The following is a 15,626-nucleotide window of genomic DNA, read 5'->3' as shown; positions in this document are numbered from 1 at the left end:
GAATCTCTGCCCTTTGCCGTGCCGCCGCAGGTGCTGCTGCAGCTTTGCTCGCTGCAGCGGGAGGCTCTGGCGTTCCGGGGCGACAAGTCCGAGCGGGGCTATGCGCTGCTCGACGAACTGCTCACCAAGCAGCTGCTGTCGCTCGACGCCGTGGACACGGCCGGCTGGGCGCACGGCCGGGAGGCACGGCGGCACGCCGTGCGCACCGCGCAGAGCATCCTCGCCTACCTGGACGCCAAGTCGGACGACCCTGAGGACTAATCGGCGACGACGATGAAGGCGACGATGACGACGACGATGACAACAACGGGCGATGATGCCCATGCGCACGCATTTCCGAATGCACGTGCTCCCACGCATGCGTTCATGCTCATACTTTTGCGCGCGCGAGTGCGTGCGTACACGTACGCACCCAATCGCACGTGCACGGACGCGTGCGTGCATGCGAACACTCTCGCGTGCATTCCCCGTACACTTGTCCACGTTCGCTCGCACCGTTCACGCACTCACGCTGTCGTTCTGATATTTTATTTGCCTAGGTTATGATTGATTTATTATACAAAATCTCAAAAGCCAGCCTCATTGTCCAGGTTATTTGCTTTATCGCAACGCCACAGATGGCTTTGACACCGTTCCGCCAAGCACACACGCACACGCACAGATATATATTTTCATGCAAACAAGTCTCTTAATTAAAAATGCCAGTCATCAAATATGTAACTGATACTCGGTCCAAAGAATACTTAACACCGTTACTGCAAGTGAAAACTAAAATAAATGAATCAATGGCTTAACTCAGAATTTAGGTTAATCAGGTATCACCCAGTGCGCATCTTGATGACTATGATAAGCCAAACAATGCAACAAAGGCAATCGACTGCCACCACAGATAACCGTGACGGGATCGTTCAGAGCGTCACGATTTCCGGCACTGTATTGGGTTGTGACCTCTGGATCTACCGTCACGGTGACGGGATGTTGACTACCTCGCCTGGTGTACAGGAGGTTCGTAGGTTCGATCCAGACCCTGACGTCTGCTGTATATTTGGAGTTTGTCTCTATCCCCGTGGTCAGGTCGCGTGGATTTTTCTCCGGGTCCTCTGGTTTGCCCCTATACATTTATAATAAACATCACACGTTTAGAGTATTCGGCTGCTATACGTTTCCACGTGATAAGCCCCTTTGTTGGGCTAATCATTGGTGGCAAGGTCGCTTCTAAAAAAGAGCTCAGTGGGCCTTACCCAGTAAAATAAAATAAAAATAATTGCTTCTAGTTTGTATAGAAGGCAACACGGACGTCTATAAGAGGAGTCTTCCGTGGCTGGTCAATGTGAAGTCGATGGACAAGCCTTCTGCTTATTTTGATTGAGACAATTAGCGCACACATCCCTCGTGCGTACTCACCCGCTCGCTCACTCGCCCGTCCGCCTGCTCGCTCACGCGCCCATCCGCCTGTTCACCAAGTCGCCCGCTCACATGCTTGCTCACCCGCTCGCTCACTCGCTCAATCGCCCGCTCACCCGCAAGCTCACCCCCCCGCTCATCCGCTCGCCCATCCGCTCGCTCATCCGCTTGCTCAATCGCTCGTTCACCCTTGAGCTCACTCGCCTGCTCACTCACCTGCGCCGCCAACTTATCTTCCCACCCACTCATCTTCCCACCCACTCATCTACCAACCCACTGTAGCACCCACCTGTTAATTCGTGCACTCGCTCACCGATCCACTCACGCGTGCACGCCTCCACGCACATGCTTTACGATACGCACACACAACTAGCCTTGCTGGCTTATAATTATATCATAATTACACACATGTACACATACACTCCTGTACATGCTCATGCAATCATACAGATACACGCACACTCATGTATGCACATGTTTGTACTCACGCTTAATAAACTTATATCCAGACACAGACTCGAATACACGCATATACACACTTAAATACACACATACACTCAAATACACATACAAATATACAGTACTCATATACACACGTACACTTATGGAGACATACATTCACTACATATAACAAACACAAATATTGCCCATGTAGCTCGCACAGCCTGTTGGGGCAAGTGCTGTTTGTGAGCACTTATGAAGGCCAACAAGGCACAAGAATGGTTGGTGTGGCCAGCACCACGCCCGACTGACCTTGCCTCCCCAGTGCTGATGTTTACACACTGCACCAGGTACTCATTTAAGGCTGAGTCGACCTAGGGGAGGCCCACGGGCCGGTACAGATATGACGGTCAAAAGCGGTATGGAAACTCGGGATCGCCGGGTTCGTCGCGCAGCGCGATAACCACTTTGCCACCGCTCCGCCCTACGTACAAAATTCACGCACACTCTTAAACGCATGGATGTGACAACGATACACACCCACTAACGTACACTCGTGTACACTATACTCGTAACACGTACATTTTTTTGTTTTACAGCCAATGGGGTTCACAACTGATTTTTCTGGTTCGTATCTAATTACCAAATCTGGTTGTCTGGATTGCGCTTCGTCTCACCAGTGGGTTGAGCTGACGTTGGGAACAATCGGCACGTGATTGCTCAACACGAGCGCACGTGTTGAGCAATCCGTTTGGCTGTGTCGGGTGGTGGAGGGTTCCGTAACGACACGAATTTTGGTCAGATTTATTTTGGTGATGGTGCGTTGGCAGTGGCTGCACGAGCACAGGTTACAACAGCGGTCGACACATTCGTCAATAAACACTGCGGCCTTAAAAAGACAAAAAAAATTAGAAAATGGGCGATGTTTCGGGCAATGGCCCTTCATCACAGCGCATAGGCCAGGTTGGTCAGATCATTACGTGGCCGAACCAAAATACCAATTATGAATTACAGATATAAATTACCCTCCCCCCTCCGGTATAGCCTGTAACAGACGATCGGGGCAAGTGCTGTGAGCGAGCACCTCTGGAGGTCGACGCTGCATATGACCGGAGGTGGGTGACCAGCACCACGCGCGGCCGCCTTTGTCTCCCCAGTGGCGATGTATTGACACGCAGCACCGGGTACTCATTTGAGGCCGAGTCGACCCCGGGGAAGGCCCCAGGACCGGTTCGGGTCATCGCCACGGTTGCCGGCTGCGAGCGGCGGGGAATCGATTTCGGCTCGCCCGGGCGTTCGTGGCGGGGCGCGCCGACCGTTGTGCCACCGCTCCCCGCAACGGTGAATTACCGCACGGGTCGCACAGCATCCGCTGTCCAGCACGTGGGAAAATGCACGGCGGGGCCAGGGGTGGAATGAGGACTCCCCCCCCCCCCCCCCCCCCCCCCCAACAAAACTGACCGTCAAACTGGAAATGCCCGCGTGTGGATAACTGTTAGCCCGTGGCTCTCTTGTCTCTTATCGCATTTCTCCCTGCAAGGACGTTAAGCGCTATTTAAAGCGTACGGGGAGTGGGGCGGGCGAGCAGCTTGTTTGTAGTGCCTGGCCTGCGCCCCGCGCTGCTTCAGAGGCAGACACAACCACAAAATGCGCAACGGCTCGCGCGTGTATCTCGCGCGTTCGCGTTTTTCCCAGGCTGGGTCGGCCGCGTACACGAATATTCGGCAAATGTTTGTCACTCCCAGGGAAAACGGAATATTGTCTCCGACCAGCGAACGCTGTTAATTTGTTTCCTTGCTTTAGAGTTGATACTGTTCGGGTTAGGAGTTGAGGGTTAGGGTGTCATTTTAAGTATTTGATGTAGGGTTAGGTGTTAGATATTTGGGTGTAGAAGGTTGAGTTAGGGGTTCGGAGTTGGGGTAAGAGTTCAGGGCATACTGTTAGGGTTTGGCGGCTTATGTTTGGGGTCAAAGTTCAGAGGTTATGGCTTAGAGAGTAAGAGGTTTAGGCTTATGGGTTAATGTTCGGGCTTTGAGGTTTTAGGGCGTGTTAGAGTTATAGGATAAGGGTTAAAGAGGCGAGCGATCGGGATGAGGTTCGAGGGTAGGTTGGGTACAGTGTTGGTTCAGGCAGAGTTGCGACCAACAACCGACGTTATGGAACGCGATAACTTTACACTGAAAGCAAACTGAGCAACTGCTTGACCAGCGAGTTTGGAACGTGGCCTTAAAAGGAAACGAGTCTGTTCAAAAGTCCGTGGGTTCTAAGTCAGAGGTTGGGGCTTAGCAAGTCTCCTCCATTCAGAACAAAAGCATTAAATGTTATTGTCTGGTGTGAATATTGATACAATAGCATTGTTGGGTGTCTCAATAGGGGCGGGTGGGGGGGGTGCTTGTTCGCATCATCCCCCACACCTCCCCTACACTCCCCCCCCCCACCATGGATTTGGACTTCTGTGTAAAGAATGGCCCCGATGAATTCCATGCTACTTGCACATAGCGCTTTAATCGGCAACGCCACGACAGACAAACCATCGCACTGATGGGGAATGCACGGCAGCGCTTTGTGCTTGGCTGTTGGTGAGAAAGACCGTTTCTTTTTTGGCAAATATACAAGTTGGATGATGATGGTCCTGCGTTGGCAGGGATGCACAGCAACAACAACAACAACACACTCAACAACACATTCGTCAATGACACTTGCATCAAAAGGAACTTTTTTATATATATATAAAACAGGTGACGTCTATTGGGCGATGGCCCGTGTGCCATGAAGAAGGCCTATTGCCCGGAACGTTCCTTCGTTCGTTTCTCAGCCCGCTTGCCCTGGCGAGGGTCGCGGCGGCAGCGTCCTGGGTAGTGGCGGTCCACACCTCCCTCTCCCTGGCCACAGACTCCAGCACTACTACACTATAAACTACTATGCATTAATATACACTACTACACTATACACTACTATACATTAATATACACTACTATACACTATACACTACTATACACTACTACACTATACACTAATATACATTAATATACACTACTATACACTATACACTATTATACTATACACTACTACACTATACACTACTATACTATACACCACTATACACTACTATACTATGCACTACTACACTATACACTACTATACTATACACTACTACACTATACACCATACACTACTACACTATACACTACTATACATTAATATACACTACTATACACTATACACTACTATACTATACACTACTACACTATACACTACTACACTATACACTACTACACTATACACTACTACACTATACACTACTATACATAAATATACACTACTATACACTATACACTACTATACTATACACTACTACACTATACACTACTATACACTACCTACACTATACACTACTATACTATACACCACTATACACTGCTATACACTACTACACTATACACTACTATACACTACTACACTATACACTACTACACTATACACTCCTGCACTACTACACTATACACTCCTACACTATACACTACTGCACTATACACTACTATACACTCCTGCACTACTATACACTACTACACTATACACTCCTACATTATACACTACTGCACTACTATACACTACTACACTATACACTACTATACAATACTACACTATACACTACTACACTATACACTTTTATACACTATACAATACTACACTATACACTACTATACAATATACACTATGACACTATACAGAACTATACACTGCTATACACTACTATACACTGCACTACTATACTATACTATACGCTACACTATACACTACACTGCTTTACACTACACTACACACACTCTAACTCTTCCTGGGGTAATTCCCAGGCTTTCCCAGGCCAGCCGAGCGACATAGACCCACCGCTAGCGTGTCTTGGGCCGGCCCCGGGGTCTTCTATATATATTTAACATTTTGATGGCTGTTTTCATGACCAATGTGTTGAGGTTATGTAAGCAACAACATTTTTTTTGAAGATCGTAAACTCACTCGATTTGCACGAACACTTTTTGGATCGGCGTGAGCAGAGGTTTATGATTTCGTCTTTTGAAAGTGAGGGGTCAGCGGATTTGGCGACGGCCAAGCGAAGGCGACGGGGAGCGGCGAAGGATCAGGAGCGCTGCGGGCGTCCGAGTACGTCCGATCGAGGAGGTGGAGCGATGGAATTGGCGCGCATGCGGCTGTCGCCCCGGGGTTCAGCCGTCGGAGGCGTCGCAAGGTCGTGAGAGCGGACCGGTCGCGGCTGATAATCTTAACAAATAAGTACGCTCTGCACGCCGATGCACCCAAATCAGTTGAATGCACACGTAGGCTTTCGCGACCAATACAGGGTGTTTTAAAAAGATGGACCCGATTTGAAATCGCTATATCTCTGCAACCACGAACCGCCCATGAATGAAACTTCCCACTTGAACGGGTGGGGCACAGAGTTTCAAATGATTACCGCTAGATGCCTCTCCCAGCGCACAAACAGCCCCTAGCCTCAGTCACTCTCTAGATGGTGACCCCAGCGCACAAACAGGCCCTAGCCTCAGTCATTCGCAAGACGGTGACCCCACCGCAACACAAGGGGCGTTTTGCGTTCTGCGGTTCAGCAAGACTGAATCCGTAATTGCGGTGCAGCGTGCGTTTCAACGGCGTTTTGGCATTGATCCGCCAATGTCAAAAGACCGTGGTGTTTTTGTGCCACCATTAGCGACTAATCTGGATGACCTCAAAAACAGAATTACGGCGGCGGTGACTTCAGTGGAAGAAGACACTTTGAGAGGCGTTTGGGACGAATTCAACTATCGTCTCGATGTTCGTACAGCCGTTGGAGGGCACATCGAGTATTTATAAAACGGTGTAAAACTTGATAACTCATCATACCGTGTGTAATTTTTTGCGTGTAATTGTAACATGTTGCCATCGTGAAATATACTGCTTTGAAATCGGGTCCATCTTTTTTAAAACACCCTCTACTGTCCATCGTAGAGAGTTTTTTTTTGTTGGGGTTGGATTGCGTACGTATAAATGTGTCGCCTTGTTTACGATTCAATTCAGGATTGATATATAAAGCGCGCTTTGCACGGCAAACCTCGCTAATCGGATGCGTCGGGTGGTGGCGGGGTTTTCGCGACGCGCGAATTTACGCGATCTAACCCCAAGGACCTCTCGCCATGCTCTCCGAGCTTCCACGGACACGCGCGCGCGCGCGCGCTCGCGCGCACCAGCGTGGTGGAAGCGCGGTCGCGAGACAAGTCGCGCCGCGTGGCCCGCGAGGCGTGCGCTAGAGCCTCCTCATCCAGCAGTGGGACCGACAAAAAAAAGCCCCCGCTCTCATGCACGCGTACAGCTGCTTTTGGGGCTTACGTCTTCCTGCAGGGTTTCCTCGCCACTCTTAACCATTCCATCAAATTTCACCCACTCCCAGTCCTGTTATATTCACTTGCCCTGCTGTTCTCTGCCATTGGAAGATGCTTACGCTGCTCCTCGGCCGATGCTGATATTGATGCATTTGCACCTTCGAATTTCGAATGTATAACGCGGTGGAGGAGGCGTGGGGGGGGGGGGGGGGTCGTGGAGTTGGGTGGTGTGGGACTGTGTGGGTTGAGCACCTGCAAAGAATGTTGGCTCGTGGGCGCGCGAATTCTGGGCGAAACGAGAGAGTATTGCGTTGGTTTTGCTCGTTTCCAATTTGTGTTGGAATGAGGGCTGCAATCGTACACGCTGCCATCTGTTGGTCGTGTGACAGATTTGTCTCGTGTGTTTTTTGGGGAGCGGGGTGGGGCGGTGTTAAGAGTGGATGGAGTGGAGTTGGAGGGGGGTGACTGAACACGTGGACACAACGCACAATCGTTTCCTGCCGCCCCCCACCCACCACAATCATAGCACAGGTGGCAGTCTAGTAAACGCGCAACGTTGGGTCAACGTTGGTTGACGTTTTTGCAATGTCGGGCCAACGTTGGTTGACGTTGGGACAACGTTTCTTGACTTTGGGCCAACGTTGGTTGACCTTGGGCCAACGATGGTCGACGTTGGGCCAATCAATGTTGCGACTTTACTGGAATTTACCGACATTAAACAGAAACGAATCGACCATTATGATCGCACGATCTACTCGTCGAACCGAGTTGCGCGCAAACGCTCACCATGTTGTGAAGCCACTTGAACCAATTTCGCACCCCGAGATTGCCGATCCTGTGGCGAGCGAATCGGCTGGGACCTGTCGCGGATCCCGGGCCAGATGTCGCAAGCGAAGCGGCAGGGTTGGAGGCCTCCGGGATAGGTGCTCGGTTGCGAGACACCATTGTGTGTGTCGGGAAGCGACAAACAACAGCGCCACGAGACGGGAGGAGATGGCGAAGATGATGATGTAGACGCAGCAATCGAGAAACGACGAAAAAAGTAGTCGGTGATCAAAAGGAAATTCAGACCCCCACCCCCTCCCCCTCTCACAAAGAATCGAACAGTAATCGAATCTCTGGGGGGGGGGGGGGGCAGGGGGGGTTGGGTGTGTGTGTGGGTCGGTATGAATTCAAATTTTTTTCGAATTTTGAAACCAGCTCCTGAACAACTGCCCCCCATCCCACGTCTCGCCCACCCACCACGCCACACCACCCTCCTCCGAATTCTCCCCCACGTAACCTCGAGTAATAAAAGTCCATTGTTCATCCACTCCAGTTGGTCCGCCTCGTGTACCGGGGGTCTCTGATGGAACGTTGATGTTGCTGATGTCGCCGCTTGGAGTGGCTAGTGCTGATGCTGATGATGATGCTGGCAATGGTGGTGACAGTAATGATGATGCTCGTGGTGCTCGTGATGATACTGTTGGTGGTGCTGTTAGTAGTTGATGATGCTGGTGCTGCTGCTGCTGATGAGGCTGGTGAGAATAGTAATGATGCTGGCAACGATGATGATGTCTGTGATAATGTACGCTGGTGCCATGTGGTAACGCTCGTGCGATGTGGACGGCGGTTGCGATGGTGTTGATAACGGTGAGAAGGATCGGTGGTGATGGCAATGAAAATGCCGAACTGATCATGTCTGGTTACTTATCAGACCTCTCCTCCTACTCCCCATCTTCCCATTGCTCTGCCCACTTAGCGCCCATTCAATCGCTAGCCCCGCGCACATCGCGAGTTGACCAACATCGTCTCGCTCGGTTTACCCGTAACACCAGAATAAGACAACACGCATACTCTTTGGTTCTTTCGGTAAAGTCACGGTAAAGTCACGTAGGTATAAGATAAAATAAATCACGACGTTTCGATCACAACACAAGCGGTCGTCCTCAGGCGGAAACAAATATCATCCAGCAGTGTAACTGCAGTGCGGTGTGCCAGCATCATCATCACCATCCAGCAGTTCTACTGCTGGATGATATTTTTTCCGCCTGAGGACGACCGCTCGTGTTGCGATCGAAACGTCGTGATTTATTTTATGTTTCTACCTACGTGATGATTTTACCGAAAGAACCAAAGAGTATGGATTCCTGCAGTCACGCAAGCTCCAAATCAAGGCAACACACGTCCTTCGCACACCTGTCCCTCCACATAAACAACACTCTTTACTTTTGTAAACGTCTCCATCTGCCACGCCGCTTTCTGAGAATGCTGTAATTTCAGAATCTTCGGCTCAACACAAGCGACACAACACCGGACCGGTATCGACATTTACAGCGTCACATCAGCAGTCCACGTGGGTCTGCTCCGTGAGTTCTTGGCCGGTGAGCCCCTTTCGCGCAATAGCCCGAGGTTGCACCTAGCCTGGCACACCGGGTGCGTTCGATGATGTCGCCGTAACCACGTGGCGAATGTTGGCCTCCTACTGGTGTTTACAGTGTTGTGGTACATTCGGTGTTAGCCTCCACTCACGTGGGATTATTTATAGCGGAGGCTCACAATGGTTTAGTAATGCGGCATACAGAGAGCGTTGAGACCCGAAACCCCTTTGGGTCCGTGGGGGGGGGGGTTAAGGATTGGGCCGTGTGTGTGGCTGTGGGGAGACAAAGGCGGCCGGGCGTGGTGCTGGCCACCCACCCCCTCGTGTGCCGTACCGGCCTTCATAGGTGCTGTTCGCTTACAGCACTTGCCCCAACAGTCTGTTCAGGCTATATGGGGCATCTTTGTATTCTTGTCTGCGGGGAGCGGTAGCGTAGAGGCTAGCGCACTGCGCTACGATCCCCGGCGAGCCGAGTTCGATTCTCGCTTTACGTCCAACAACACCAGTGACGATTATCTGAACTGGTCCTGTGCCTCCCCTAGGTCGACTCAGCCTCAAATGACTGCCTGGTGCGGTGTGTAAACATCGCCGCTAGAGGGAGACAAGAGGCGGTCCGGGCGTGGTGCCGGCCACTAGGGCTGAACGATTTGGGGAAAATGTCTATTGCGATTTTTCTGACATATTGCGATTTGATTTGCAATACAATTTTTTTAAGTCAAGCTTCAATTCAATATTCACTGTGTAATAGATTTAAAACATGTGATGGAGCATTACCACGTGATACCATCAAAATATGAACTGCTCTATATAATCTAATGCAAGGATGATAACTTAAAAGGTATGAATTGTTTCCAACACGTATTTATTAAACATTTTTAATTTAAATAGCGCAATCAAACATATAAAAATTGTTAAGTTAAATAAATAAAGTTATAATAAAAAAAAATTCCAATAACAAAGTAATTGGACTTTTCAAATCGAAAACAATCTCAGCCTTTGCGGTTTGCTAATCGCGTTGTTTCAAATTGCGATTTCGATTTGAAATCGATTAATCGTTCAACCCTCCTGGCCACCCACCCCGACTCGTGTGCCACACTGCCGGCCCTCTTCATAGGGCGCTTCTCCCCCCCCCCAGTGGTCCACACTGGGATGTCCATGACCGGTTTCGATATTCGAACCCGTGACACCTGGTCTGGTTGGTGGCGCGTTTGCGCTCACCACTGCGCCACCGCTCCCCACAAAACGCACGCGCTCTCTCGCACAATTCACAAGCGCCGTTAGAACGTTCTGTGCTTAAAAAAAATGTTCACTGTTAGACACTGATGACCTGTCCCTTTGTGACATTGATAACGCCAATGATTAAAAGTCACCTTCGTGGTGATGGCTCGGAATTAATGGTACCAAACGCACTGCATTCTCCTGATTACAATCGAGAGGATACGGTAACTTTAGGTCGTCATAAGGAAACGTAGCGAAACATGATCACCATTTTGTTCGTGTGTTCTGTATGTTGAACTTCTTTCGCACCGTACGTAGCCAACCGCGCTAATCGGAGTACAATGTAACTATGACACCGCATGGCCGTGAGAGATAGCGGCTGCTCTTGAGGTGGGGGGAGGGGAGAGGCCTTCATCCAGCAGTGGATTGACCACGGAGTGTGCGACGGTCAATGCGAGGCGCGAGTTTTGGTTCGGCCGTGACCAGCAGAGGGCGACTCGAACACCGTGGGTGAAAAAAACACTCAGCCCGACCTCAAACCACGATTGCAACTTCGCTCCGACGTTGAGAGTGCTGCTTGTGGCTGGCCGCTTAACGTTTTGGGGGCCGTTTAAGTCTGTGCTCCTGGTCCAGACAGTGGCAGATTCATCTGGGAGGGCCCCAAGCAGGAATAACTTTGGCAACTCATCGCCTTCCCCCCCACCCGCCCGTGTTCAATGTATATAACTACACCCCACGATGACGAGATGTTTACTACCTCGCAAGGTATACAGGAGGTTGTGGGTTCGATTCCACATTTAAAATCAAAATACGCGTTTAGAGTATATTTGGCTGCTATACATTTCCGCACGATGATGATGATGATATCAGCCACTTCGTCGACCCATTATTTGTGATGTAGCCAGGTCCCGTTTGAAAAAAAGAAGAGGTCATTGGTGCCTTACCTGGTAAAATAAAAATAGTTTCATAGTTCGTATAGAAGGTGTCAAGGCGGGCGTCTGTAGAGGTGGAGTCATCTGTGGTATTTGGATGCTGCCATACATTTCCACACGTTGATAAGCCGCTTCGTTCAGTCATCATTTTTGGCCAGGCCACCTCTGAAAAAGAGCTATAAAGCTTAGTGGGGGCCTCACCTGATGAAATACAAAAAAAAGTTTAAAGTTGTATAGAGGACAGAATAAATATAGACAAGACTTATGCGAGATGCAGTGAGATCAGAGAAAGCTGGACAAAGACGTACAGTGAGATAACGGGACAGAGGTGGAGACGAAAGAGAGAGATGATATAATCACTAATCTTGTGATGTTCATTTGAATTAGCGGGGATAATTCGTGCACTCAGCTCATTCATCAATCCCTCCCGGATGCATAAAATATGTACCCCCCCCCCCAAGACAAAGATCCCCTGTATAGCCTCAACAGACTGTTGGGGCAAGTGCTTTTAGCGAGCATCTATAAAGGCCGGCACGGTGCACGCGGGGGTTGGTGGCCAGCCACCACGCCCAGCCGCCTTTGTCTCCCCAGTTGCGATGTTTATACACATCGCACCAGGTACTCATTTGAGGCTGAGTCGACCTAGGGGAGGCCCAAGACCGGATCAGAGGATCGTGAGCGGGAATCGAACTCGGGTGGCCGGGTTCGTAGCGCGGCGTAGCGCTAACCGCTCCCACTGCCGCTCCCCTCGTGTCACCCAGACCCACCAGGACCCACCCACCCAGACACACCCAAACACACACACAGGTCACAAAAAGCCTCTTATTACTACATAACAAACCCAACTCATCCATACCCAACTGTAACACGTACAGGTTCCATCGTTAATTCACTGCCGGATGGGAGACCTCGGCGCGCCGCGCCGGTTATTGATGCACTCCGTGGGCCTTCACCACGCCGGTCGGTGAAGGCCACGGAGTGCGTGCACAGAAGTAGGAGCACAAACTGCGATTTGTTGTTCTGTACGCCACGCTGATAATCTTTTAAGCCACTGGAGGCGCTATACCGTGCCACGCAATGGGGGTTTTAACCACGAGTAAGCCCTTATTATACGCGGTATTGAAGAAGAGTTCACGAAAATTGCCGCGTTAAGCGAAAAACGCGTAAAGCGAAAACCAATTTCGCCATAAGTAACGGAGTGACGATGAGGTTTTGGCGAGGTACGATGTACTACTGCTGCTGCTACTACGCACACCGCACAGTGAGAGGGCGGGACATTTAACTGAGGGTACACAGGCCGCGTTACTGTATCATTCCGCGTACTCTACTGCACCGCCAGCCGCTCAGAAACCGCGTTATAACGGGACGCGTTCCGCGTTATAACGGGACCCGTTCCGCGTTATAACGGGACGCGTTCCGCGTTATAACGGGACCCGTTCCGCGTTATAACGGGACGCGTTCCGCGTTATAACGGGAGAGCCACGTTAGAGCGAAAACGCGTAAAGTGTGAACGCAGCGACTTACCGAAATTGATTTCTCAATCGCGACCATTAATCGAATCACCCGTTAAGGAGAGCGAATCTCTACACCGGTGGGTGCAGTGGTTATCGCGCACTGTGCAACGAACCTGGCAACCCGAGTTCGAATCCCGATCACGGCTAACATCAGTGGCGAGTGAAAACAGTACCGATCCCGTGGTGGCCTATTCAGCGGTTCTATTCCGCCTTCAAACGAGTACCTGCTCCGGTGTGGTTAAACACTGGAGTGGGGCAGCGGGGGGAGACAAAGGCGGTCGTGCGTGGTGCTTTCTCACAAACGTATACATTCACCCATGCACCACCACCACCACGGCTCGCTCGCCACCCATCGCTCCGCCACTTACTCTCCACTATTCTTTTTCAAAGAGCCTCAATAATTGAGACAGTTTTTTTCACTCAGCTCCCTCAATACCCCCTCTCTCCCTCCCCAAAGTTCCCCCTTCACCACCCCCGCCGGCTGAATAATGGAAGCGATGCATAATGAACGAAGCGAGCTGGGCGATGCGTGAACGGAGGGTCGGATTGTGTTGTGGTCGGGTTGTGGAGAGACATCCAGCCGGGACGGAGCTGGAAAATACGGAGATGGAGAGGCGGGGTGTTGTTGGGGGGAGGCGGGGGGGTGCAGAGGGGGTGAGGATGATGGAAAGAAAATGATCAATTTCATCGCTCCATCTCCGCGGCGGACGTGATCCCTGCCGCGTCTCCGCCACTCCGTTGTTCGTCTCTCGAGCACCGGCAGTTGCGGATTATCGTAGTAGCACAAGCAGCTACATCTGCTACAGGCCCCGCACTTTCAAGGGCCCCGCGCTAAATGCCTTCAAGCTATCAATTCCGGTTCAGTGATTCTGCACTTGCTCTATTACTATAGTACTATACCGCCTTCAACTTTTATGAACGACTGGGTGTTTAAGGTTAGCGATTTGTCGTATTATCTGGCTTGCATAAATTTTTTTTAAAATACATTTACTTTACGATGCAAGTAAAACAAAAAAGTTGCGTTTTAATATGTATCTGTCTCTTTAGGGCCCCGTTATAACACCACGCTACAGGCCCCGCACTCAGCTTAATCCGGCACTGAGCAAGCGGCCAGCGTCCCCCTCGAGCCCGTGACGCGTTCCGCTTGCCCGAGAAGTGTGGACGAGGCCACGGGGCCCGCGTGCGTTCTCTGATCCATGCGCTCCTTTCTCCTCCCACACCACCACCACCGTCATCTCGTCGTCAACTCCAAATCGGGCGCTTCTCTCTCCACGCGCCAGTTTTGCACGCTTTTTTCCGTTCATTTTTTGTTGCTTTCGTTTTTCTTCTTCAATCGCCTCGGTGACGCTGACTCGCCCGCGTCGAGTGGCGTGTTGGAAGCGTCGATTACAAACCTGCATTCTTTTATTGGGACACATTGGTCGAAAGTTCCTGGTGTTTATGGCCCACAAAAGGTTCTCCCTATCAGGCCTGAAATTACCTAGGAGAGGTCCATGCATCGATTTCAGATGTTCAAGTTTCGCGTTCCAACTTTATTTCATCAGCAGTCAGGGTGGCTCGAATCAATGCTGGTAAACCCCCGGATGTTTCGAGGTAGTGGCTGCTTTCGATATTCAGTATCTCATCAGCAGCTGTGCCAGGCTCGCTCCAAAACAATGCTGGTGAACTGACAGATGATTATAGGGCAAGGACTGGTTTCGACATTCAAAGTCTCATCAGCGGCAGCAGCGTCAGGCTTAGCTCGAACTGCCGTTCTTCCACGCAAGGACCTTGGACAAGGGCGTATTTCCCGCACCTCCGACCAGCACACGGTTGGCTACGCGCGGCGTCAAAGAAGTCCTCCGTTCAGTACCTACACACACACGCTTCGCCATGGAGCCACGTGGAGTTTGTACCCCGGGACAACAACGTGGAACACGGCTCGTGAACACGGCTCGCGCACCTCTTGTGAGATTAGAAGGCGGTGAGGATTTCCTCGGTGAACGATTTAAAATTGCCGTGGCCATGAACGTGAGTTCCCCGAGTTGGACTCCCTCCCTCGCCCTCGACACCACCTCCCCCTCCCCCCCCATCTTCTCCTTCCGCTCCAAGCTCCCAAATCATCGCCGTGCCTACGTGCACGCACTCACGCACACGCACATACCCACACACCCACTTGTGCTCACACAGAAGGCAAAGACCCCCCGTATAGCCCCAACAGACTGTTGGGGCAAGTGCTGTTAGCGGGCACCTATGAAGGCCGGCACGGCACACGAGGGTGGTGGTGGGTGGGAGGGGGGGGGGTCACGACGCTACGTCCGGGCCGCCTTTGTCTCCCTAAGCGCCGATGTTTGTACACATCGCAGCTGGTACTCATTTGAGGCTGAGTCGACATAGGGGAGGCCCACGA

General features: G+C 51.0%; 1 protein-coding gene across 3 annotated transcripts in view; it reads left to right on the top strand.

Annotated features, from left to right (window-relative positions):
• The window catches only part of BAG5 (BAG cochaperone 5), a 33,392-nt gene extending 24,866 nt beyond the window's left edge, over positions 1 to 8,526 (top strand). For all 3 annotated transcript variants that reach the window (XM_032962471.2, XM_032962472.2, XM_032962470.2), the window contains one exon: positions 31 to 8,526. In XM_032962471.2, the coding sequence (XP_032818362.2) occupies positions 31 to 261 (231 nt within the window). In that variant the 3' untranslated portion in view covers positions 262 to 8,526. The remainder of the gene's footprint in view (positions 1 to 30) is intronic.
• Positions 8,527 to 15,626: the final 7,100 nt, after the last annotated feature.

The sequence above is a fragment of the Petromyzon marinus genome, chromosome 29, assembly GCF_048934315.1.
Source record: "Petromyzon marinus isolate PM22_M1 ecotype Great Lakes invasive population chromosome 29, UKy_Petmar_22M1.pri1.0, whole genome shotgun sequence".
NCBI lineage: Eukaryota > Metazoa > Chordata > Hyperoartia > Petromyzontiformes > Petromyzontidae > Petromyzon > Petromyzon marinus.
This window is presented reverse-complemented; position numbering and strand designations above follow the sequence as displayed.